Source organism: Neolamprologus multifasciatus, chromosome 13 (assembly GCF_963576455.1).
Source record: "Neolamprologus multifasciatus chromosome 13, fNeoMul1.2, whole genome shotgun sequence".
NCBI lineage: Eukaryota > Metazoa > Chordata > Actinopteri > Cichliformes > Cichlidae > Neolamprologus > Neolamprologus multifasciatus.
Window position 1 is genome coordinate 31,913,010 of NC_140451.1, and position 24,502 is coordinate 31,937,511.

At 39.8% G+C, this 24,502-nt stretch overlaps 1 protein-coding gene and 1 long non-coding RNA gene across 2 annotated transcripts; both read left to right on the forward strand.

Annotated features, from left to right (window-relative positions):
• Nucleotide 1: 1 nt before the first annotated feature.
• On the forward strand, nucleotides 2-24,071 carry LOC146505819 (pyridoxal kinase-like). Its single transcript, XM_085182427.1, has 11 exons — nucleotides 2-119; nucleotides 8,401-8,455; nucleotides 12,925-13,029; nucleotides 13,442-13,525; nucleotides 17,062-17,096; nucleotides 17,507-17,592; nucleotides 19,533-19,578; nucleotides 19,701-19,812; nucleotides 19,890-20,026; nucleotides 21,755-21,821; nucleotides 22,166-24,071. The coding sequence occupies exons 1-11, from the start codon at nucleotides 39-41 to the stop codon at nucleotides 22,279-22,281; spliced, it is 924 nt and encodes a 307-aa protein (XP_085038553.1). The 5' UTR covers nucleotides 2-38; the 3' UTR covers nucleotides 22,282-24,071.
• On the forward strand, nucleotides 13,536-16,432 carry LOC146505820 (uncharacterized). The gene is made up of 2 exons (XR_014877527.1): nucleotides 13,536-15,571; nucleotides 15,608-16,432. It is a non-coding gene; the product is annotated as an uncharacterized LOC146505820 (long non-coding RNA).
• Nucleotides 24,072-24,502: the final 431 nt, after the last annotated feature.

The window sequence follows — 24,502 nt, forward strand, 5'->3', positions numbered from 1 at the left end:
TTTATCTGCATCTCTTCCTCGGCTGACCGGGAGCCGCCATGGAATGCCGCGTCCTGTCCATACAGAGCCATGTAGTCCGGGGATATGTGGGCAACAAGAGCGCCTCTTTCCCGTTACAGGTAAATACAATTTGCATGCACCCGTTTTCGGACAACGAGCGACCAGACGCTCGTTATCGGACACAACCCTGTCTGACGTGTTTCACTGCCCTTTGCCAACAAAATCCGACTGCGGCACTCTTATCAGCGCCAAACAGGAACGTGTAAATGGCCAATTAGATGGTGGAAAGTTAGTACAGTCTTGGATGCGTTTATTTATGGCTCCGGTTAGTTGTAATTTCCCAGCTGTGAGAGTGAAAAACGGACATAATCGACGGCGATGTTAGATGTGCAACGAGAATCTAAAAATAACTGTGTAGTAGCCCAGATATTGAGGGACAGCCGCGACGACAGGTGTCGTGCATAATACCTTTCCCCCCCACAAACCTGTGCATCCTTATCAGAGATGGGAATGTTAATCAACAGAGGTGTTTTTTTCTACCAGCGTCTTCGTTATTTGCACATTTAGCCACCAAATGAAGAGAAAAGTCGTTATCTGCTAGAGAAATTGCGGCGCGACACATGTCATTGAGGGTGTCCGATAATGGAGCAAGGTGTTCTTCATCATAATCCGTGGAGAGAAAACACGAGGCTGTATATTTAAGCTGTATAAAAACGTGTAGCCTACCAGTACTTTTTGAATAAATCATTCAACAGTGATTAACAGCCCGAGGATTTGCATACAAAATCAGTGCAGTTATAATATGTCCTATTATTGTCATTACAAAACAAATATCGCAGTGAAAAAATCCTTAAACTATACCCTGCTTTACTACAATTGTAAAGTCTTCCTTGTGAATTGGATTGCACCCCCTGACATTAGATTCCCTTAAGGAAAGCAAGTGTGAATATTGAACCAGAATTAAAATAAAGAAATGATTGGGCATGATTTTCAAGCCCTTTATATATTGATATAGCTAAAAGTCATAATCAAAGTATTAATCTGACTGAAGTAATGCTATAGAAGTTTTTGATCAAAATAAAACTTAAGTAACAGTACTCCTTGTGCAGAATAGCATACGATACATTAGTGCATCTGCTGGGTACTTTTTCTATAATAATACTGCATAATATACCTTTATATTTCTAGTTTCAATTCTGGAACATAATAGGTAACCAAAGCTTTAATATAAATGATGTGGAGTATCATTTGTAAAATTTGAAGTAGTAGAAGTAGAAACAACACCACAGAACAAACCCCAAATGATGTGCAAGAACTTGGTGACAATGGGAAGAAAGAACTCCCATTTACCAGGAAAATACCTCCCGCAGAAATTGGCTCAGGAACTGGAAACAAACAAAAGTGTTTGTCTCCTGAATCCAAACTGGGAGCTGCTTCCACAGGAGAGGGTCCTGATCGCTCAAGGCTCTGCCTTCCATTCAACTTTTGGAAATTTTAGGAACTGCAAATAAGCCTGCGGTCTGAAAAGAGGCTAATATTGGAGAAATATGGCCTCTATTTGAGATCAAGGCTTTTCAGGGAGAACAACTTGATAATTAATAATTACAATAGGTCAAAGAAGAGGTAACGAGTTTCATCAATATGAAGAAGGCAAATGAAAGAAGGCAGTCATAGCTATCAGCTGCACCACGTCTCATCATTCACAGTAATACTGAAAAATTTATTTACATGGTTATACAGTGTTATATCAGTGGTACCCTGATATAACACAAGACAAGCGCACACATGTCTGAAACTGAGAGCAATTTAGTAAAAGGGTAGTTATAATAACAACAAGGACACAGTTGGAAAGACACTTGGAGCTGTACTCCACGTGTCAGGAAGAGCAAAATGGATGTAATTTACTGATGCGGTTACATGGTGTGGCAAAGTAGGGCTTTAGGAAACTGGTTGAAAAGCTTGACCCAAGATACATCATCCCGGGTAGAATATATATTTCATTTTAGTTTTATTAGGGACAAGCTATTAATTCAAAATCTCTGTTCACCTGAGTGTGTAACAGGTGAAAGAAAAATGCTTATTGCTGATACATTTAGGTTGTTAAATTACAATCATCTACCTGATGAAGGTCAACAGGACTGGAACCTTGTAGTTTAATAAATGTATTGGTGGTAAGCGACACCATGAGCGGGAACTGCATTTAATTGTTTTGGTGAAATGTTTTTATGTGACATTACGGTGTAGCTGCTGAAGACTTATGAGGGTGAGGTACTTTTTTATTAAATTAAACAGTTGTGTTATACTTTTACTTAAAAGTCAGAGAGTTTATATATCAGCAGAAATACTATTATCACAGATTTGCTAAAAATTGTAAGATAATTTTGTACTTGATGGCTATACCTGGTTAGACACCATGATTCCATGATTTTTAGGGCTAACTATGATAGTAATTGCTAAGTAGTTTATTAACGTACCACACAAAAGAATTGAGCAGAAGTACTACGTTACATCCCACCAGTAGTCCTAGCACCATCATTGAATAGTGTTCAGTATTAACAGTACTTAAGCCCAATAGGGAGGTAAAAGGAAGCTGGAAGTTGTCTTAATCACACACTAATGATAAAGGCTGTAGAGCAAATTATTTAGCAGTGGGAACAACTTTGCTGTGACAGAGTTTTGTCTGATAACAAACCACATGCTGTTTAATAAATGTAAAATGAAAGTTTAATGCAGCAGAATCTTGTACTTAAGATGTTTTGAAAAAAAAAAAAACTAGGCAGATTAATAGCCTGTAGCTCAGAAAGTCTTCGTACTGTGAAGGTAATTTTTTTGTAATGGTCTTTGGATATCATATGATATATAACATTTGTTAGCTGATCATAACAAATGTTCAGCTGGTTCTGAATTGCTCAGGTAGGACTTTTTTTTCAGATTCATAAAATGAAAATCATTTCATTACACATTATAATGTGGCTGCCTCATCACAACATTGGAAAGATGTGATTTTGGAGTTATTTATCTAACTAGGATTTCAAGTATGTTAATTTCTTTCCAACTTTACTTCTTCAGAAGTTAAGAAATGCCATTTTGCAATTTTCTTGTCAGTTTCCCTGCTTCTTGTGAACTTGGCATTTTTTATCTTAAATTTGCCTTTTTTGTACATCTGCCATTTTTTCCTTTTTCCTAAGAAATTTTCCTGTTTTGTTTCACATAATGCACCGTTTGAATCTAGAGTCTAAAGTTGGCCCTTTATAGTTAATTTGATATGTGAGACCTAGTGTTCTTGCCATCAACTGACAGTGAAAGTGAAAATCTTTTCCTTTAGGATCTCTGATGTTTGCAGTTATATCACCTTTATTTACTGTATAGCACATTTAAACCAGGACATAGGATGATGCAGACGGATTGCTTTGAGCCTGTGATTATCTTGATTACACTGAGGATGGTTATAATTTTAGTGTGCCAGTAGTGATGCAGTCAGTCGTGGTAGTGAGTCTTTATCGTCCAACAGTACAGTACATCACCCTGAAAGACTGGAGCTTGTTGTAAGAAGGTTCGGGTTTATTTTTAGCTTGCAGTACCCCAGGGTGAATTTTGCGGTTATCCCAATGACTTGTAGGCTTTGATGCATGTCACCAGAGTCCAGTAGAGACACTAATGTTCAACTACTACGCCTGGTTAAGCCTGTTAATACAAGGCTAATACTAAAGCAGTCTTAACTAGTGCAATGTCAAGTGTACTGTAAAAAATTGTCATTATGGCTGCTTATAGCTTAACTAACACTAACACTTGTCCCTAAGTTTTCAAGACTGATGTCTTGGATTCATGATAAACATCTGAATAGGTAACAAATTTGCTGGGTTGTAGGTTGTTTTTTTCTTCAATTTCTCCTTAATATTATTTAATAATACAACGGTAATGCAGCCTTAGCTGAGATGCTCAGATCCCTCTCTTTAGCCACCTCCATCAGCTCATTTGGGGGGAATACCAAGGCATTCCTTGACCAGCTGAAAGATATACTCACTGTGCCCGGAGTCTACCCTGGAGCTTCCTGACATGGCATGCTTGGAACACCTCAGCCCAGGAGGCATCCTAGTCAGATACCTGAACCTCACCTGTCTGTTTTTGTGATTGGAGCATTACTTTCCCCTTTTGAATTGCCTGAAACCAACTTAAACTCTTTCATGGCCTCACAAAGATTCTCCCACATGCATGTTTTTGCTTCAGCTGCTGATGGCTCCTTTCACCATCTGGTTTAGGGACTATCTCAATAACAGGCACCCACTACTTTGTGGCTGCAGTTCTGTGCAGTTTTCTCGGCAAGGCAGGTACAAAATATGGTCTGATATTCGTTGTAATGCTTTTGAAGTTTTGCTGAAGGTGGGAATTGAAGATTTTGTGGACCAGCGCCTCTACCTCTGCTGGATTCTCTCAGTGCACCTGCACAATAGGTTTAGGTTTGGGTGCACCAGGGCTGTCCACTATCCTCCTCTGCCACCTGATCCAACTCACTGGGTGGTGATCAGTTAACCGCTTAGCATCTCTCTTCACCCGAGTGTCTGAGACATATGGTCCCAGATCTGATAAAACAATTACAAAATTGATATTGTTCTGCAATGCAGAGTGTCCTGTGAAATAATTAACGCGCTCATGCTTGAACATGGTGTCCATTATGAATACACTGATAAGCCTTGCTAAGAGAGCCAGCATTTGTGTTAGAATATCAAGAGTCTGCAAGAACATACATTTTCTAGGAGCTGCTCATGGTGCCAGTGTGTATAATGTGTGTGTCTGGATGGTGATTGCGGCAGACAGACTGTGTGAATGAACCACCGCTGATGCTTGTGGACATAAGCAAAAATTAATTAATTTTAAAAAAAGGGCAGTGTGTTAAATTTAGACTCCAATGGAAACCCCACAGGTCAATGAAGGAGAACGTCTCACCATGCACAGTAACAATGATTCAGCTGGTGTCACAGATCAGAGAGAAGAAGATGATGATGGTGATGAGGATGATGTCAGCGAGTGTGCCGGGCATCCCTCTCTCTTCTGTCACGACGGAGAATCTGTGGCATGTCAGCAGCCGGGAGACGGCAACATGAGAAAGCAGGGCTCTGATTGGCTGCCACAGGATTCCTCCTAATGACGTCAGAAAAGATGGAGACAGGCTGCCTTAAAGTTAAAGCTTCAGCTTTCACATAGAAACAGAATTCAAGGGCACTGGCACCCTCCATAATGTCAAATAGCGATTTTTTTAACATTAAAAAATATTGAGTACATATAAATTTTACATCTTGATTTCTTTTAAGTGCCAGAAGTGGAAAGGAATAGTTATTTCAAAAATAATGTACAGAGTAACTGCACAAGAGAAGAGTGTAGCAGTCAAAGTGGAATGAGTGATCCTTATTATAAAACTTTTAAGTTATATCAGACTTTAGTGACATGCACCCACAGGTATGGGCATTTCCAAATAGGGGAGAAAAGCTGACTTTTATTTCTCACTCTGTTATATAAATCAATCTGAACTGAACAGTCATTGCAGAAGGATGGTGCCAGCTCAGTCACGATGCAGTAAAATTAGCTGTTGTGTTGCCTCAGATGTGATGAGCCAGAAGTGCAACTCGTTAATTGAACTCGTCTTTCGTCAGCTGTGAAAGGGGCTTCCTCGCAGGGGGAATTTACCAAACGCTTTTCTCCAAGAAAGCAAAACGTTTAATTTTTTTTTAATCTGTTAAGATCCTCGCCTTGAGTGAAAGCTTTCCCGTCAGCAGCGGTGCAAACAGTCTGTCAGTGACTTGAGGCCCATGAATAGAGCACGGCAAGATGTGACCTAAATAACATATTCTTAGACACACCCATGTACATCCGCTGTAAATACACGGTTTTGCATCAACGGCCAATTTGGATCCACGCTGAGCCAAAAGAACACGCTGCGATAAATGTCAGTGACAGTTTGTGTAGTCACAGCAAAGAAACAGATGTTTCCAAACAGACGGGAGGTGATAGGCTGGAAGCTCAAAATCACTTCTGAATCGACTGAAATTTGAAAACTGAAGCTGAAAGAATTCCTAAATGGTAAAATCCAACCTCATCATGCATTTATTGATCACACCAACTACTACTATGAGTAACAACAGTCTTATATCATGAATAGGATTGAAAGTAGCGTTATGCTCAAAGCCGCCATGTTTTTTTAGGTACATGCAGTCCAAAATGTTCTGCATATTATGTTTGGATAGTGTTTACATTGATATTGAAACGTTAAAATTATGGGGCAATTCTTTATTAATTTTCTAATAATGTATTTCACAAAATAGCAAACAACTTATTGTGAAAGTTACATAAAATAAATGAGTGTTTATCAGAACTGAAGCACAGACTTCTTGGACAGCATGTACTTTGCAGTAAACCAAAATACTAGTATGATATTTAGATTGAAAATATACAATAACAAGTCAAACAGCAGCAGTTGTTTGATTATAAAGAAACTGCAGTCAAATTTGCTTTGGTCAGTAATTACAATTTGGATTATTTTAACATTAAAAACTGTTTTTTAAGAGGGGGAAATAGAGTGTTTGGGGTAGGGGAGTCAGGGACATCCAGTAGGAAGTTAATCCCAGACTAGCAGGTGTTTTTGTCTGTAAAGGCAACTACTGGCTCCAGGTAGAGAGACAGAGAGGGACACCAGGATGTCCAGACAACAGTGGCCACATTTAGCCATTTACCTCGCTTTATTTAGGAAATTTGTATTCAATATTTTGGCAAGGCAACGATCACTTGAGGTTTAAAGTGTAACGTGATCACTGACAGTCCTGTAAGTTAGGACAACAAAAGACTCTCCTTGAAGGATAATGCAAATATTAATATATCGAAAAAAAGTCATAATCCATTCAGTTCTGTGTGCACAGGAGTGTAATGCGACTGCAGTGGATTGTTCTGCATGTTAATCGTGTTTTCTGAATGCTTCACGCTGCTGAAATAAATAGAGTGTTCCACCTTTCAGAAACCCGTACAAGGTCAAAGTTAATATCTACACTGTGTTCCTGGGTGGGTGGAGGGGCTCTTCTCTGAAAGAGGATTCTTGTATCTCAAAGTCACAGTCAGTTGAAAAGAACAAAGACCTCATTCACTCTGCCAGCTTTAGCTCAATTAAAATAAAGACATTCAGATAACAATTAACTCAGCACGTGGATGAGCCATGTGTGTGGGTGTCTCTCTCTCTCTCTCTCTCTGGGGTAATTTATAAAAACAAATCTGTTAAGAAACACAGAGAGCGAGGACACCACGAGCTGTTTCTTGCAGATCTGTGTGCAGACTTCAGCAGAAGTTACATTTAGACGATGTCTGTATGTCCATCAAGGTTAAATGAAATCTAACAGAGTTTCTTTTTCCCTCCATTGCAGTTTGACTTTTTCATGTTCAACTTTACAGTACTAGTATTTTCAGCTCATTATTTTGCAGCTTTACTATGTTGATTTAATATCACAAACACAAAACAAATCTAGTTAGCTACAGCTGGACCGCCAAAGTCAACCTGAGAAGGACTGCTCTTTAGTGAGCCTTTGCATTAAAAATGACAAATGACGATCCTCTCTTTGAGGTTGACTTGACACAATGGAGAAGTAACACATTATACATTAAACTCAAACTGTTCACCCAGAAAACAATGTGTCTGCCCTTCTGTTCTTGTTCTGCTTTCATGAAAAAAATTAACTTGGTTAAGTCATCACAGATAATTTCTCCCACTGCTCAAAAGTGGGCAATTACTGCCTCGCGGCAACCAATAAACCCTTACTTGTGGAGAAAACTCAGATTAAATATTTTAATATGCAAACCAAACATGGTGATGGAATCATGACGATGTAATGACCATATTTCTAAATCTTTTTAATAATTGTTCTAGTACACTGCCAGTCTGTCGCAGGGCTAACACAGACTGACAAACAGCCATTCACACTCACATTCAGACCTATGACCAATTTAGAATCACCAATTAACCTAACCCCCCCTAACGGCATATCTTTGGACCGTGAGAGAAGCCAGAATACATGCAAACTCTGCACACAAAGGCCCCAGCAACAAAGCTAACCACTGGGCATCACTGTGCTGCCCGAGGGTGCAACTCCTCCACAATAAAAGCATCAATATTCCAGCAACGTTCCAGTTAAGACATAATGCTCTCGGTCTTTGAAAAGATGAAAGCTTTGTTAGGAATAAGTATATCTCACTAATGTCATAACCTGGTGCCTCACACATCATCACCAGTGAACTCCTTGTGGTACCTGAGACACACCAGCAGCCTGAGATTCCAAACGAAGTCTTTAAAACACAGCCAAGCTGTAAAAGTGTTCTCCTGATATCTTCTGACAACTGTTTTCTTTCTGTGTCTTCTGTTTTCAGCTTTTAGGGTTTGAGGTGGACTCAATCAACTCCGTCCAGTTCTCCAACCATACAGGTCAGGCCACTGACTTAGCCTGTGTATCTCTCAGTTTGTGCGTGCCTGCTTTGTGTGGGTGTGTGTGAGTCACGGTGTCGTGATGAGGTGTTGGCGAGTGTTAACAGACACGGTTCCCTTCGAGGCAGCGACCGTGCCGAGGCTGACGACTCGACAGATAAATGAGTTTCTGTGGAGGTCAGCGGCTGCATGCTCAGACACCAGAACAGCTTGGAAACACTGATATAGCTGCAGGGAGATGAACGCCATTCACATTTTATACAAGCTCCATCTCTGTCTCTCTCTTATTGGACACGATGCTGCTGATCTGGTGCCATCTCTATTCTCTTTAAGAAGAATCATCTAAAGATCCCATTTCATGAAAAATTCATTTTTATACTTTTATGAGATTTTTTTGTTATGAGCCGTGAAAATCTGAAGTTGCTTAATCGGCTCTCCAGTAAAACTGTTTTGTTTTTTTACATCCTTAAGCTTATTAGCTGTATGTTAAGGGGTTAAATAATTATGAAAGTTTATTGATGACTCTCAAAGTTTAAAATCTAATCAGTATAATTGAAAAAGATGTGTAAAATTTCTGCAAAGCTGTACTTGTGACAGAACTAATTTGATTTGAAGGAACTTGTATGATTGCAGTGATGATGCATCTTGTTACAGAGACGATGCAGACATCGCCTCTGGGCTGTCTGCATCGTCTCTCTGTCACATTTAGCCATAATATTTGGATCTGATTGCCAGACGTGAGTGAATAATCTGCACCGTGTCTCCTTTGTCGCACTGATGTGTGGCCCCACTTCATGGAATCCAAGCTAACTGAACCTGAAGAATGAATCAGCTGTGAAAACAAACATATTTGTCCAGCTGTTGCTTGTTGCTTCATAGTGGAGTCAAGAAATAGTAGATCATAACAAAGGTTTGGTTTTGTTTGTGGGTGGTAAACTAATTTATCTGCATATCTGATTTCACGTGACCTAAAAGACAGCGCGACCCCCTCGTGTTATGGTTTAATGCAAGAGATCCGATTCCATACGGTTACTGCTGACTTAGCTGTAAGCTGAGAGTCTGATTGACGAGTTGGATTTCTGTGCTTGTGAACTGCTTTGAAGTCAGCCTCATATTGTTTTGTACGGAGTTGTTATCGACACAGATAATAGTGAGCTTAAAAACAGTGAAAGTGACCTGTGGTGATGTTGCAGACTGAGGCTAAACATAATTGTAGGAGTTTTTGTAGGATAAGTGTCTTGTGGGCGAGCCTGGAGCTTAAATGTAGCAGCAGCAGATGATGGTATTTATGTTTGCCTGTTGCAGCCTTTTTCTGTATTTTCAACTACTGCCTAGGTCACGTTTCATGACAGACATGTGAGCTTTAAAGAAAGTTTATGTACCTGAGAGGTTAGATTCAACTTAGCTAGGCTTTCTTTGTGTTAGTTGGTTCAAGAAACCCGCTGAGATTGATTTTTGTAAATAGCTATTTAATGTCTATCTTCTGTTTCTTTACCTTTTTCTGTGTCCTGCTTTTGGGTCCTATTGGTGCATATATAGTGAAATCTCACAGTGAAAATTTTGAAGCCTTTTTTGGGTTTAATTAAAGTAACTATCACTTATAGCTCACGAAAATCAGAAATCTAGTTTCTCTTTAGAATATTTCATAGGACATTAGGGCTGCCACGATTAGTCGATTAGTCACGATTACGTCGACTATCAAAATCGTCGACGACTAATTTAATAGTCGACGTGTCGTTTGAAGCTTTGTAAGATCCCAAAAGCCGCAGGAATAAGTAGTAGGATTTAAGAGTGTAATAACGGACTGAAACAGAAGAGGGCAGCACTGCATGTACAAGGATGCCAGCTGCCGTTAAACCCCGAAGAAGAAGAAGCTGTGTCCCAGAATTCATAGCGCAGCCCAGCTCAGTTTCCAACAATGGCCGCAGCTAGTTAGTTTTAATATTACTCTTATTATTCTTTCTGGGTCACAAAATAAACGTTTAACATATTTTCAGGCGAGAATGTAGCTGTGTAAACCTCAAATATCTGCTCAGTTTATCAAGACACCACATATTTTCAAAAGCACTCCGACGTTTTCGGAGACGTCTGTTACCCACTAGCTTGATAGCTAGCTGGGGGCTAGGCTAACTAGAGCCGTGAGAACACCGGACTCTGGCAAATCGTTTTCAAACCCACCGCTGTCTTTCGCTACTCAGGTTAAACATATATATAAGTCACTTAGATAACTTAAAAATGTTATTGTTTGGCTTTTTTTAGTATTTTATTTGTTCCTGAGCAAATCGGTTTGGCTGAGATTAAAGTTATAGTTTTTACACAGCTGAATAAACATCAAGCAGACAGCTGATTATCAGAAGTGTGAGATGCTTGAGAATTTACTCCGGTGTCCTGTTATATTTTAGATAGCAAGGAGTTTATTAAACTTCACCGAAACAATCTGCAAATGTCATTTAAATGTAATAAACTATCATCTTTTCTTTATTTTTAGTTAGCACATACCTTAAACACTTAAAGCTGTAAGCTAATGATAGTTCTGTAAGAGCAGATGCTGCTGGTGCAATAAGCTGCACGTTTTACGTCCAATGGATGATGATCTGATTAGTTAACTAATCGCAAAAATAATCGGTGACTAGTCGACTATCAAAATAATTGTTTGTGGCAGCCCTATAGGACATACAAAAAAATAATTTACAAAAGAGAAATGTCCAACTTCTGAATAGTATGTTCTCTTATACACTCAGTACAGGCTGGAGCTCCTTTACCGTGAATTACTGCATCAGTGTCACCTTTTTCATTATCACTTTCCGGATGACATTGGATAGTTTTGCAGGAAAAGTTGAGCCAACTCCAGAATTTTCCTCGCAGTCCTTCTGAAATTTGTTTTTTCTTGCATTTCTTGTCTTAGAGAATTACTGGAGTTCAATTTAAACCCTTGGGGACGAGTTAAAGCCAGGAGTGAGTAATCTAATCACAGGTTATAAGCTCACTGTTATTATCAATCCACTTGCAGAGTAGACAGTGATACAGCTGAGGACGGTGTGTTGTGGAGAAGAGAAGAAAAAGTCCTCACATCAATTGTGGGATTCTGTTTGAGTGACCTTAACGTAGAAATGCCTCAGACTTTAATCAGATCTTACATTTGCAATTTCTCAGAGGAGAGTGTGTAATTTGGTGTGACATATTGAAGAAGACGTTTTCATCTGAAAAGGGAGAGAAGAGCGGCTGGGGAGAGGGGCAGAGAAGGTGAACGGAGAGGAAAAAAACTGGAGAGAGGAGAGAAAATGAATCAAAGAGAGAGATGATGGAGAGAGAGAGACGCTGGGAGCGGCCATGCGACGCAGCAGTAAACAGCAGCGTTGGGAAATTGCGACAGCAGCGTGCGATGACGTCAGAAGCAGCTCTTATCTGAAGGCCTGCCTTCATTTTACCCTCCCTCTCACGCACACACCACTCTGACTGCTCATTTCTTTTCTTAGCCCCCTTTGGCTTTCTCCTGGCTTGTTGCTTAGCAACCAGAACCCCCACCACAACCACGTGACCTGGCTGTGACTCACCTGGAGCCACGACGTCACCAGCTTGCAGCAAACCTGTCATGTGCAGACAGACACCCTCCACACTGGCTTATATGCTTGTGGCCACTTCACATACATGCACACCTGTATACAGTGTTCAGCACACGCTGAGGCAACACACAAACACAGTGTGTGTGTGTGTGTGTGTGTGTGTGTGTGTGTAGTGGAGCATGTACGTATTTGTCCTGCTGCTAGCCTCCGCTCTGTCCCTGTCTAACCAGATACTGTGTCTGCAGGTATCAGGCCTGCTGTGTGTGTGTGTGTGCGTGTGCATGTATGTGTGTGCGTGCACGTATGTGTGTGCGTTCTTCATGCAATTAGATTAAAATTCTGGGTTGTGGTAAAGACATGTCTGGGGCACAAAGACCTTCTCAGGGATTTATGATCAGGGTGTTTGTCTTATCCTTTGGATGATGTTTGCAAGGTTTAATTGAAATGAGATATTAAATGTAAAATCTTGATATGTCAGTGAAAAAGATGTGATATAATGAAACATTAGATATTGTGAAATGTGGGTAGAAAACCCTGAAAAAGACTGAGGGCATAGACCCAGACAGGAAGGGAGGAATAATAGGGAACAGTTGAGCCTAAGCAAACATTAAAAAATACAAATAGGAGGAAAGAAAACCACACGAGGGTCTGACCTTCAGAATAAAACAGGAAGTAAACTGAAAGAGGGACTGGAGCAAACTCACACAGAGAGAAGCTCGACTAATTAAAGTATTATTGTACAGTTTTCTAATCACATCACGTCATGTTTGATTCTCATTTAAACTTTCTTTGATTTACTTTTTGTGAATTGGTTGAAAAGCTCACATTTCCCTGCAGGAGAAGTGTGTTTTATCCATCGGTCTCTTCACAGCAAACACAGTAACATCTCTCCTGTGCTTTCTGAAGGATATTCTCACTGGAAAGGTCAGGTCTTGACAGCAGATGAGCTCCACGTTCTTTATGAGGGGATTAAACTGAACAACGTACACCACTATGACTATGTTTTAACAGGTGGGTGTCCTACTTTTTCACTTGTACCGCTGCTCAAAATGCAGATATCTGGACAGTTTCATTTAGTTTAATCAGAGTTGATTTTTAGATCCCCCTGAGGTTAAATTTAAATAAGTTCCTTGCTGTCTTCTTACTTTTTTTTTAGCATCATGTACTTGTGTGCCAAATGTAGATAACACATGTTATCTACATTTATCAAAGCAGTAGATCAGTTTTGACCCCGGGAAAAAAAAGAGATAAGAAGTCACAATTTTCTTCTGTAAAAACTTTTTAAGGTAAATCTGAGAATCGGTTTGGATTTAAGTAAGTTTAAGTTCAAAGTATAGTTAGTTATGAATCTTTTCATACACAGCCTATAATAATTTCTCTGCTCTGTCTCTTCCTTATGTGTGTGTGTGTGTGATGTCTGCAGGGTATACCAGAGACACGTCCTTCTTGGAGATGGTGGTGGACATTGTTCAGGAGCTAAAGAGAGCCAACCCCAACCTGGTGTACGGTAAGCAAACACATGGTTTCACAGAGTGAGAACAGCACAAGAATCAATTCAATTCAATTCAATTCAATTCAATTCAATTTTATTTATATAGCGCCAAATCACAACAAAAGTCGCCTCAAGGCGCTTCATAGATACAGAGAAAAGCCCAACAATCATATGACCCCCTATGAGCAGCACTTTGGCGACAGTGGGAAGGAAAAACTCCCTTTTAACAGGAAGAAACCTCCGGCAGAACCAGGCTCAGGGAGGGGCGGGGCCATCTGCTGTGATTGGTTGGGGTGAGAGAAGAAAAACAGGATAAAGACATGCTGTGGAAGAGAGACAGAGGTTAATAACAGATATGATTCAATACAGAGAGGTCTGTTAACACATAGTGAGTGAGAAAGGTGACTGGAAAGGAAAAACTCAATGCATCATGGGAATCCCCCGGCAGCCTACATCTATTGCAGCATAACTAAGGGAGGATTCAGGGTCACCTGGTCCAGCCCTAACTATATGCTTTAGCAAAAAGGAAAGTTTGAAGCCTAATCTTAAAAGTAGAGATAGTGTCTGTATCATCTGTAATCACATTAAATGCTGTAACCTTTGTTACCTTTAGGAAATTCTTGCGGTTAGTAGAGCTGCTCAGTTATGGCAAAAACTGTAATCAGATTATTTTGGTCATACTTTTAATTAATTTTAAGAAAAGTGTCTTTTTACTAGGGGTGGGGGAAAAAATGGATACTGTGTAGTATTGTGATATTTTGTTTGCTAATAATGTATGGATACAGGGACAGCAGAAATCGGTATTTTGTTACAAAAAAGGTTTTTGTGCTCTGACTTCAGAGCATGTTGATCCTTTTTCTGAGCAAGAATCCTGACATTCCTTCACTGTCCAAATGTGTTTAACTTTTTTATGGCAGCAATAAACATGACAGTTTACTTATTTTAATTTAAGACATGTTTTATTTGAATTAAGTTTAAAACTTTTTTATTTAATGTAAAATGATATTTTGTTTTAATTTACTTTCAAATTCTTCAGTTGCTGAAGGGGCTGCATAGTTTTCATAAACTGCATAGTTCAGAATAGCTATAATTGTACCAGATGGTTGATTCAGTTAAGTTGGACTAGACTGTAATACAAACCGTTCAGTTTGTCAACAATCAAACTGAAATGAGAGAAAGACTGAGTGTGAGACTTTGATATTAGAGAAAATGATGATTGATAAAGTTTACCTTTATGTACAGAATCTGAATATCGCAAAATATTTTAAAAAAAATTGCAATAATATCGTATCGTGGGATGTATGGTGATTCCCACCTCTCCTTTTCACTGGGAATTTCAACTTAAACTTAAGTAAATAATTCAGATGAAAAACAGGTTTCTTTTAGAGTGGTAGATGTGGTGGAGGACAGAGTGGGAGGGACAAAAACAACCGCAGCGTCCTTCCACAGGTCAGTCTCAGATTTATCAAGATGAGAGGTTTGGCTCCTGGGCTGAATGCTTTTACATTACAGGGAGTCATCCAAGCCTTCGTTATCAGAGTTTAAACACATTTTTGGTGAGGCAGCAAAGGCATTTATTATTTAACCATCTTATTCAAAGTAGATCCACTTCACTCCAGGGATGACTCTGTAGCCTGAAGGATTTTTTTCTCATGTCACACCACTCAGTTTGACTGTTGCAGTTTTGCCTGTGGACACTGTAATAGTAGATATACAGTGAGACTTACTGCCTCTGCTTAAAATAATAAGCAAACATTGGGTTTTGCAGAATGTGTTTACCTAAGCACTTATAGAAGATCCTCTGTTACATGCTGCTGCTGCTGCTGCGAGATGCTTTTGAGTGTTGTTATACTTTAATAACATAGGAGAGCAGTGACTGTAAGACAGCATGGGTGTTTTATGGAAGTGAGAGTAATTGTATACATGTTTCTGGCTGTATTACACATATTTATTTGTCATATCAGAACATTACTGGATGTTTAATCTCTGCCTTATTAGTTCATTATTTCATCAACATCTTCCCAGTAGGGCTGCCACAATTAGTCGACTAGTCACGATTACGTCGACTATCAAAATCGTTGATGATTGATTTAATAGTCGACGCGTCGTTTGAAGCTTTGTAAGATCACAAAAGAAGCAGGAATAAGTAGTAGGATTTAAGAGTGTAATAACGGACTGAAACAGAAGATGGCAGCACTGCATGTACAAGGATGCCAGCTGCCGTTAAACCCCGAAGAAGAAGAAGAAGCTGTGTCCCAGAATTCATAGCGCAGCCCAGCTCAGTTTCCAACAATGGCGGCAGCTAGTTAGTTTTAATATTACTCTTATTATTCTTTCTGGGTCACAAAATAAACGTTTAACTTATTTTTAGGCGAGAATGTAGCTGTGTAAACCTCAAATATCTGCTCAGCTTATCAAGACACCACATATTTTCAAAAGCGCTCCGACGTTTTCGGAGACGTCTGTTACCCACTAGCTTGATAGCTAGCCGGGGGCTAGGCTAACTAGAGCCGTGAGAACACCGGACTCCCGCAAATCGTTTCCAAACCCACCCCCGTCTTTCGCTACTCAGGTTAAACATGATATATAAGTCACTTAGATAACTTAAAAATATTATTGTTTGGCTTTTTTTTAGTATTTTATTTGTTCCTGAGTAAATCGGTTTGGCTGAGATTAAAGTTATAGTTTTTTACACAGCTGAATAAGCAGACAGCTGATTATCAGAAGTGTGAGATGCTCCAGAATTTACTCCGGTGTCCTGTTATATTTTAGATAGCAAGGAGTTTATTAAACTTCACCGAAACAATCTGCAAATTTAATTAAAAGTTAATAAACTATCATCTTTTCTTTATTTTAGTTAGCACTTACCTTAAACACTTAAAGCTGTAAGCTAATGATAGTTATATAAGAGCAGATGCTGCTGGTGCAATAATCTATACGTTTTATGTCCAATGGATGATGATCTGATTAGTCAACTAATCGCAAAAATAATCGGTGACTAGTCGACTATCAAAATAATCGCTTGTGGCAGCTCTACTTCCCAGTAACAGGTTGTACATTTTTTACTGCAGTTAGAAACACATAGAAATATTTCAATGTGACTTTTTTGTGCGGAGAGTGGGGATTGGATAAAAGTCTGATTGGATAAGTGGTTAAGAGGATGTATGGATGCATGGATTTATGGATGTTTGATAAGATCAGTTCCAGAGTTATAGCATAGTTACCTTTCAAGACCTGATGTCCAACTCCACCCTCAGAACCAAACTTACATTTTTGCGTTCACCACAGCAGAGGCTCCAATAATGAGAAAAAGTATTAAATTGGTCATTTCCTAAACTGATATGTAATAAACAGTATAGCCCAAAGCAGGGTCTCCAGGTCTTCTGTTTAATACTTTAAAAATGGATAATAGGTTTTTCTGTCAGTCTCATTCCCAGCTTGGATGCGCTCATCTCCAAATCCACTTTCATGCCTCCCATCACTGCAGTGTGTTTATGTAATGCGCTGATTGCTGGTGTGCTCTCACTCTCAGCATCTTTTTGTCGTTTCAGTGTGTGACCCCGTCCTCGGAGATCATGGATCTATGGTGAGATTACTGATTATTCGTGTACCCTGTTGTATGTGTGTCCATGCTGATGTCTGTTGTTTTTAAGAAGGAATTTTGTGCCTTTCAGTTTTGTGTGGGTGGGATTTAGTGTGTGTGTTTATACAAATATATATATTTGTGTTCGTGTTCTGTGGGTGTGTTACAAGACTAATTTCTCATGACAGAGGGATTATTGTGATCTGACAGTATTACATATACACAGTGACTCACTCTGTGTGTATATATATCTACTGTGAGTGTGTGTGTGTCTATATTGTGTATGTATTACATTATGTGGACAGTCTGTGTTGATCATGTAAAAGCATGAAAACAAACATCAGAGAAAAGCTTTGTATTAACTCAGCCCACAGATGAATTGTGTTTGTGTGACTCTGAGTCTGTTTCCACAGTATGTTCCTCAGAATCTTTATCCCGTCTATAAGAACAAGGTGGTTCCTGTTGCTGACATCATCACTCCTAACCAGTTTGAGGCTGAGTAAGTAAAAGTGTTTTCAGTCTTGACAATTTGACGACTCTGTGACCATCTGTTCATTCACCTTCTGATTAGTAGAGTAATATCACTGCATAACAAAGCCTTATATTATTGCCAGAGCTTAGTTTTATTTATATAGTGCCAGTTCACAATGGTCATTGTCTCAATGTGCTTTATAATGCAAGGTAAAAACTAGGTGTTGATCATATGGTCACCAATGAGCAGCCCTTGGTGACAGCAGGAAGGAAGAACTCCTTTTAAACAGGAAGTGAATGCATTACTTTAGTTCCCTAGTAAGAACATTCATTGACATGAATGCATTCCCAATCCTCTTACAGGTAAGTTTAATCATCACAGCTTAATTCCGAACCCTGATCCCTAAATTAAGTTTAATCTGCAAAGTAATAATAATGTAATCTAATGTAATAATGTGAGCAAGTAGGTCTCATAAAGACAGCTGGATGTGTTTTTATTTCATTTCATTTATTTATTGCCTGGTTTCCTGACAGTGACCGTTACATGTGAGCAGATGCAGTCACACACACATTCTGCGAGTCCTTACAACGGTCCTCTGCTCATGTCTGAGACAAACTCTCCCTGAATGGTTTTGTAGTTGTTCTGATTTTCTGAGTATATTGGTGCAAACGGTCTTTATGTAATGCTACTTATGTTACCTAATACTTCTATTTTGTGGTCCCAAAAATACATCTTTGCTCCCCTTGTATCCTCTCTTATCTTTCTTGTTAATTTTTCCTTCCACACTTTATGAGAATCTCTTTTATGTACTCTTAATTTAAGCACTGCAAATCCAAGATGACTTGAGTTATTTGAAAATACATTATTTTAATCAGTTACTTATTTCCTCTCTAAATATTTCTTTATAAATAGTGGTTGTGTAAATAAAGATGGATCCTTTCTTCTGTCACTCCTCTTTACCCTGAGATCACACAGTGAGATTGCATCATTAGCGCTTTGCTGTTTTTGGAACAAGATTAAGTCTGATTCACGCTCCAGTTCAAAGGTTATACCAGCAGGAGAGCGCAGAATACAGTTAGCGCCATTCAAGTACAGTAATGATTGATTAAGTCGAAAATAATTTGTCAGCTCAGCAACAGAAGAAAAAAAATTCTGACAGTTGCTTTGATCTTTTTTTCCTAGTCTGTTCAAACTGTTTTATGGATTCACCCAGGCAGAGTGATTAGTGCATCCTGTAAAGCAGCATATTAGCCTAACAGCTAACATTAGGTACAGTTTTTGCTTGATATATAATGGTCTTTAAAATACATCATTTGAATAATTTGGAACTTGAATAATTTTGATGGAAACTGTTAAATTGAACCTCTTGTTAGTCGACCTGCTCATTATTCTGTGGAAAAGTAAAGATGGTGGTTGAAGTCCTAATAGTCCTAATAGTTTGCATTATGTCATTCGCGTTCTGTTTGTTTTCTCATCACATTAATAGACATGAAACTATTTGAAAACCTTTTTGAATGTATACTAGTGTCTCTATAAGAAAACGATTTTCTGCACTAAGTCATTTAACGTGGTGAGATTTAAAGCCTTATTTTTACCTCCTTTATAGTAGGACTCGGTGGACCTAACAGATGAAGCCATCAGATTATTTGTTATAAATTCTTAAAAGTGTAACATCTGCTGCTTAGGTTTTAAATGACGTTTTTATGATCTCCACAGTCACATGTGAAGGTTTTTTAACCCTTACAGCCTCTTTTTTGCAGTAATATTAAGCAGTTTAAGAATCTCACATCTGTCACAGCTTTATTGTGACGTTACTCCACCTGCTGGTTTGTCTGTATGCCTGCAGAATCAGACTGAATCAGGTTTTTCTCTTCATGAAAGAGTCTTGATTTAGTGTCTTCAGGGTCTTTGTTGCAACTGTTTTCACACGTTATTTATTTTGTTGTGATTGTTTGCTTGTGTTTTAGATTATTGACGGGGAAAAACATCAGCACAGAGAAAGACGCTGTAGAGGTAACATATCTACTTATCCTGTTTTTCTTGTCTACATGAATATTAGTTATTGCTGTAACAGTAGAGCTTGTCTTTTTGCCTTTTCCAGCTTCATACTTCTGTATCTCATGTTCTGATTGTAGGTAATGGACCTCCTCCATGCGATGGGCCCAGACACAGTGGTTATTACGTCCTCTGATCTTCCCTCTAGACTGGGAGACCGCTTCCTGGTGTCATTGGGCAGCCAGCGTCATGGTAGGCGACAGGATTAGGAATGTAGTTTGACATTAATACAGGAATTTAACCTGTTGTGTGTCTGCTGTGCTGTTCAGTTCGTCCAGATGGCAGCAGGACAACACAGAGAGTGCGATTAGAAGTTCCCAAAGTGGATGCTGTCTTTGTAGGAACTGGAGACTTGTTTGCTGCTATGTTGCTAGCGTGGACACATCACTACCCCACTGACCTAAAGGTACACACTCACAAACAAACACACTTTGGAGCTCAGTCCAAGGTAACTGAAAGTTTGAGGAATAGGAACAGATTAAAAGACCTGCGGAGATTTGATGAATTAGTCCTCTGACTAAAACCAAGAGCAACAGTTCTGCTTTTTGGGGCGATCGTGGCTCAAGAGTTGGCAGTTCGTCTTGTAATCGGACGGTTGCCGGTTCGAACCCCGGCTCGGACGGTCTCGGTTGTTGTGTCCTTGGGCAAGACACTTCACCCGTTGCCTACTGGTGGTGGTCAAAGGGCCCGGTGACGCCAGTGTCCGGCAGCCTCGCCTCTGTCAGTGCGCCCCAGGCCAGCTGTGGCTACAATGTAGCTGCCATCACCAGTGTGTGAATGGGTCCTTAGGGGCTAAGTAAAGCGCTATACAAATACAGGCCGTTTACCATTTTTACAGACTATATAATGAAATACTCCACTACAGTCTAGTAGGTGGCAGTAATGGAGAAGACTATAACATCTAAAAATCTTAAACCAAGAGCTCATCAAATTAAGTTTATGGGTTATTGTATATTACAGGCAAAACGTATAATTGCATTAAACTGGAAGAAATCAGGTTTTCCTGCTCTTGGTGCTTGGATAAATTCTTTGGCACAATGTATGGCAATGGAACGGATAACTTATTTTCTCAAAGACAAGTTAACATATTTTGATGACATTTGGAAGGTTTATAAAAGAAGCAAACATCGGACAGAAGTGTGGATAAGGTGAAGATTATTTAGTTTGTGCTAGCTATTTCTATTTAGTTTTTATTTGTTTGTTGTTGTTGTTTCTTCCAGTAATGCCACACATTGTACTAATGTTTGCATATTTCAGGTGTTTTTACTTGATGTATGTTTGGGAGAGACCGGTTGGGGGGTGTCTTACTACTGCTGCATATTACTGTGAAAACAAATCTTTTTATGCTGTTGCAAAAACAATAAAAAGATTGTTGTGTGAGAGGGGTAATCACATAAAAAACATAAAATTCAAACCCCTTAGATTTGGCTTTCCTGTCAGGCACTGCTGCTAGTTTAAGATCACTCCCTGGAAGTCCCATTCACTTACACTGTGCCCTTTGTGATCTCACCCCAGAGAGCGAATGTTAACTTAATCCATGTGGTGGATACTCACTGGTGGTAAAAGCTAAACAGTTTTCAGCAGTTGGTGAGTCCAAACTTTCTAAGTCTGAAGGCATCAGGGGGAGGAACGAGACTTCTACCTGATGCTTTTTCAGCACTCATCGGATTGGTGCACAATGACCTCATCCTCCAGGGTAATGTCTTGAGGCGTCTGAGGGAGAACATTAATATGAATTTATCTCAAATCTGGTGACACGTGTACAATTTTTGCTCACCAAACATGGTATGGTATTTACACTTAATATGGTGGAAATACAGCTAAGTAAACCGGTTACCCCAACCGGTCGCAGCAGATGGCCCCGCCCCTCCCTGAGCCTGGTTCTGCCGGAGGTTTCTTCCTGTTAAAAGGGAGTTTTTCCTTCCCACTGTCGCCAAAGTGCTGCTCATAGGGAGTCATATGATTGTTGGGTTTTTCTCTGTATCTATGAAGCCTTGAGGCGACTTTTGTTGTGATTTGGCGCTATATAAATAAAATTGAATTGAATTGAATTAAATAAAAGATTTAGGTTACATATTTGAAGTCAGGAAGAAAAAAGATACATTTTTGTTTTCTTTTCTTTTCTGTCTCTCAGACGGCCTGTGAGAAAACGTTTTCAGTGATGCATCACGTTATCCAGAGGACCATATCCTACGCTCATGGTGAGAATAACAGAACTAGTTATCAATTTCATGAACAAAAACACAAACAATTATGTGAAATCAGTTTAAACAGCGTCTTACTTTACAGTTTCACATTTTTTAGTGGTAAAAATAAAAACTAGCAGTAATATTTCTTACCTGCATGGTCCTCACTACAGCAGCTGATTGATAGCTCACATCTGTGGGTCTGGATTTCTGCTCCTGTTGTTACTGGCTTCTCCTGCATAACTGCTTTTAAATGCGTTGCATGAACGGCAGTTTGTTCATGACACCTGTCTTCAGACTCCAAACTTTGCGGGTTAATTGAATTTTGTGTGACCCTTACCTGCCCCTCTCGCCCTCAGAGTTAGCAGGTCCTGGTCGGAGGCCCAGTCCGCCCCAGCTGGAGCTGCGGATGGTCCAAAGTAAAGCTGACATAGAAGATCCTGCCATAGTTACGGAGGCCACAGTCATATCCTAACGTTGCCTGCCCATAAGACTCATACTAACCTCTCCACCCATAAATCTCTCAGCTCCTGTATCTCGGTAAATCTCTCATTACTGTAAACCTTGACTGTCATTGCCTAACTTCAATAACTCATCATCCAGACTCCTTAAACACCTTAGTATTGTAAACCCTTTAGTCCTTTAACCCTTTGAAGTCCTCAGTGTCCTGATCCCGAACTTAACCCTTAACCCTGTTTTGGAACCAGAGCCATGGATAGACAGAAGGTTTGGTCAGGGTCAGGACTTTGCAGCAGCTCTTTAGAAATTTTTAGGGCTCTCCGGATGACTCAGATAGTGAGCTTCCACAAGCACAAAATGTCATATGTTAAGGTTAATGAGAGTGATCATCCAGTATTCAATCATCTGCACGACAGTGGAATTGATTTGGCTGGTAAACTGAGATCTGGGCAAAATTCACAACTGTTACAGAAAACATGGGAGAGGTTTAGTCCTTGGAGTGCTGCTAGGATAAGTTAATAGTCTTACCTCTGGTTTAAAATAATATTTTACCTTTTTTAAGTTTCATAAGACTTATTAGTAAGTCTTATCAAAAAATCCTCATGGATAACTTGATCGCGGGTTTAGTTTCTGTGGTTTGTCTTCAGTCTGGCCTGGTTTTTTGCCCCTGTAGCCACACTGAATAGTGATGTCAGTGTATTTGGATGCACGTCAGTCTATTCACAGTGACCCAGCTGCTGAATAACAGCTCTCGCACAGAGTTAGACTGTATTTGTGGTGTTAGTAAGGGTCATGTGTACGTGCACATGAAAATAGGTGCACCCATGCTTTCTTAAAAAATAAAAAAACAATAAAGAATACAAACATTTTCATAGTAAATAGCAATAATCAGCTGCATCTACAGGTCATCCTTGTTCTGCTCTGCAGTGAGCTCAGCGGAGGAGCAGTAGAAACACCACCTGCTGCAGGTTCTGATTATTTATTAAAAATTATTTAATTAGGAAATGATGTGAGAGTATCTGAGTTTACTGGGACTAGATGGCTAACAGAAACCTTTCCCAACAAGTAAAGACATGTAAACTCCACATGGGGCTTCCTGCATGGAGTCAACTCCGGGTCCCTCTTGATGTGAGAAAACAGTGTTGCCAAGGATACGGCAGACCTCTGGGTCGAAGCTGATTTTCAGAGCAGAACAAGAATTACTGTCAACAGCTGACTTGGAGTACGCGTGACTGTGGGACGAGATCTTTTTGGTGGTTGTAGTTGAGTAATGGAACGTATGAACCTACACGGAACATATCACGGATCCTGGATCTGGCGAGCAAACCGGCTGATAGAGGAAGAAAGGCTTAGAGGGTCAGGGTTAGGAGTGACTTACCTTTCATCCAAAGAGCGAGGCAGTTGTCCACGGATAAAAATTGAAAAATGAGTTGCAAATTATAACCGGGCAGGCCGCCCAACTAAAGTCTCTTTGTGGAACCACTGAACAAGTTCTCCAAAACTCTACCTCAAAATTATTAAACTTGCCTACTTTATTGCTCTATTACTGCCACCCTGTTAAACTGGCATATTCTGTTTATTTCTGACAGTGTTGCACTCTAGAAGTGGTTCTCCACACCTGACGCCAAGTTGCAAGACTCTAAAGATCAAACGCTGTTTTTCTATGGCTCTGCCCACCACTCTTTTAATCCCTTACCCGTCTTACAGCAGTGATGTAATGGTGACCAAGTTTAACCCCTGAGATCTCTTGAAAAATATGAGAAAACAAACAAAAAAAAAAAAAACGCACAATGTATAGATGTTGTACTATAACTGTATTGGACCATCTGTATGATATCTTCTATCTGATCTGTCTATTGGACCATTGTGTTGATGCTACTGTACTATAGACTACACGCACTACAATATCACTCAAACAGGAGACGTCGGGGTTGGTTGTGGCACTCGCAGACGCTTCAGTGCCTCTAGTTGTTGTCACCTGATAGTAACTGTCTAAAAATCATAGTGTATAGTTGAACCTTTTTCATCTTAGCACAACATGAAAAAAATGGGCAACCCGAGCTGCCTGAGCTGTCCCCAGCTGATTGTAGACCACTCAGAAATCGGCCACCTCAGTGCCAGAACCAACCCACGTCACGCCGGACGGCTGCCGGCCCAGCTCTCGCCCAGAACTCTATATCTGAAAGTTGAGCCACTGAATTTACTGGAAGCCTCGAGTCGTATTGATAACATCTACA

Bases quoted from the DNA above. Each gene is read 5' to 3' on its own strand.
- LOC146505819 (XM_085182427.1), top strand. From the start codon at position 39: ATGGAATGCCGCGTCCTGTCCATACAGAGCCATGTAGTCCGGGGATAT. The intron at 120-8,400 runs GTAAATACAATT...TTCTGTTTTCAG, and splicing joins GCGCCTCTTTCCCGTTACAG to CTTTTAGGGTTTGAGGTGGA. The intron at 17,097-17,506 runs GTGAGATTACTG...CTGTTTCCACAG, and splicing joins TCGGAGATCATGGATCTATG to TATGTTCCTCAGAATCTTTA.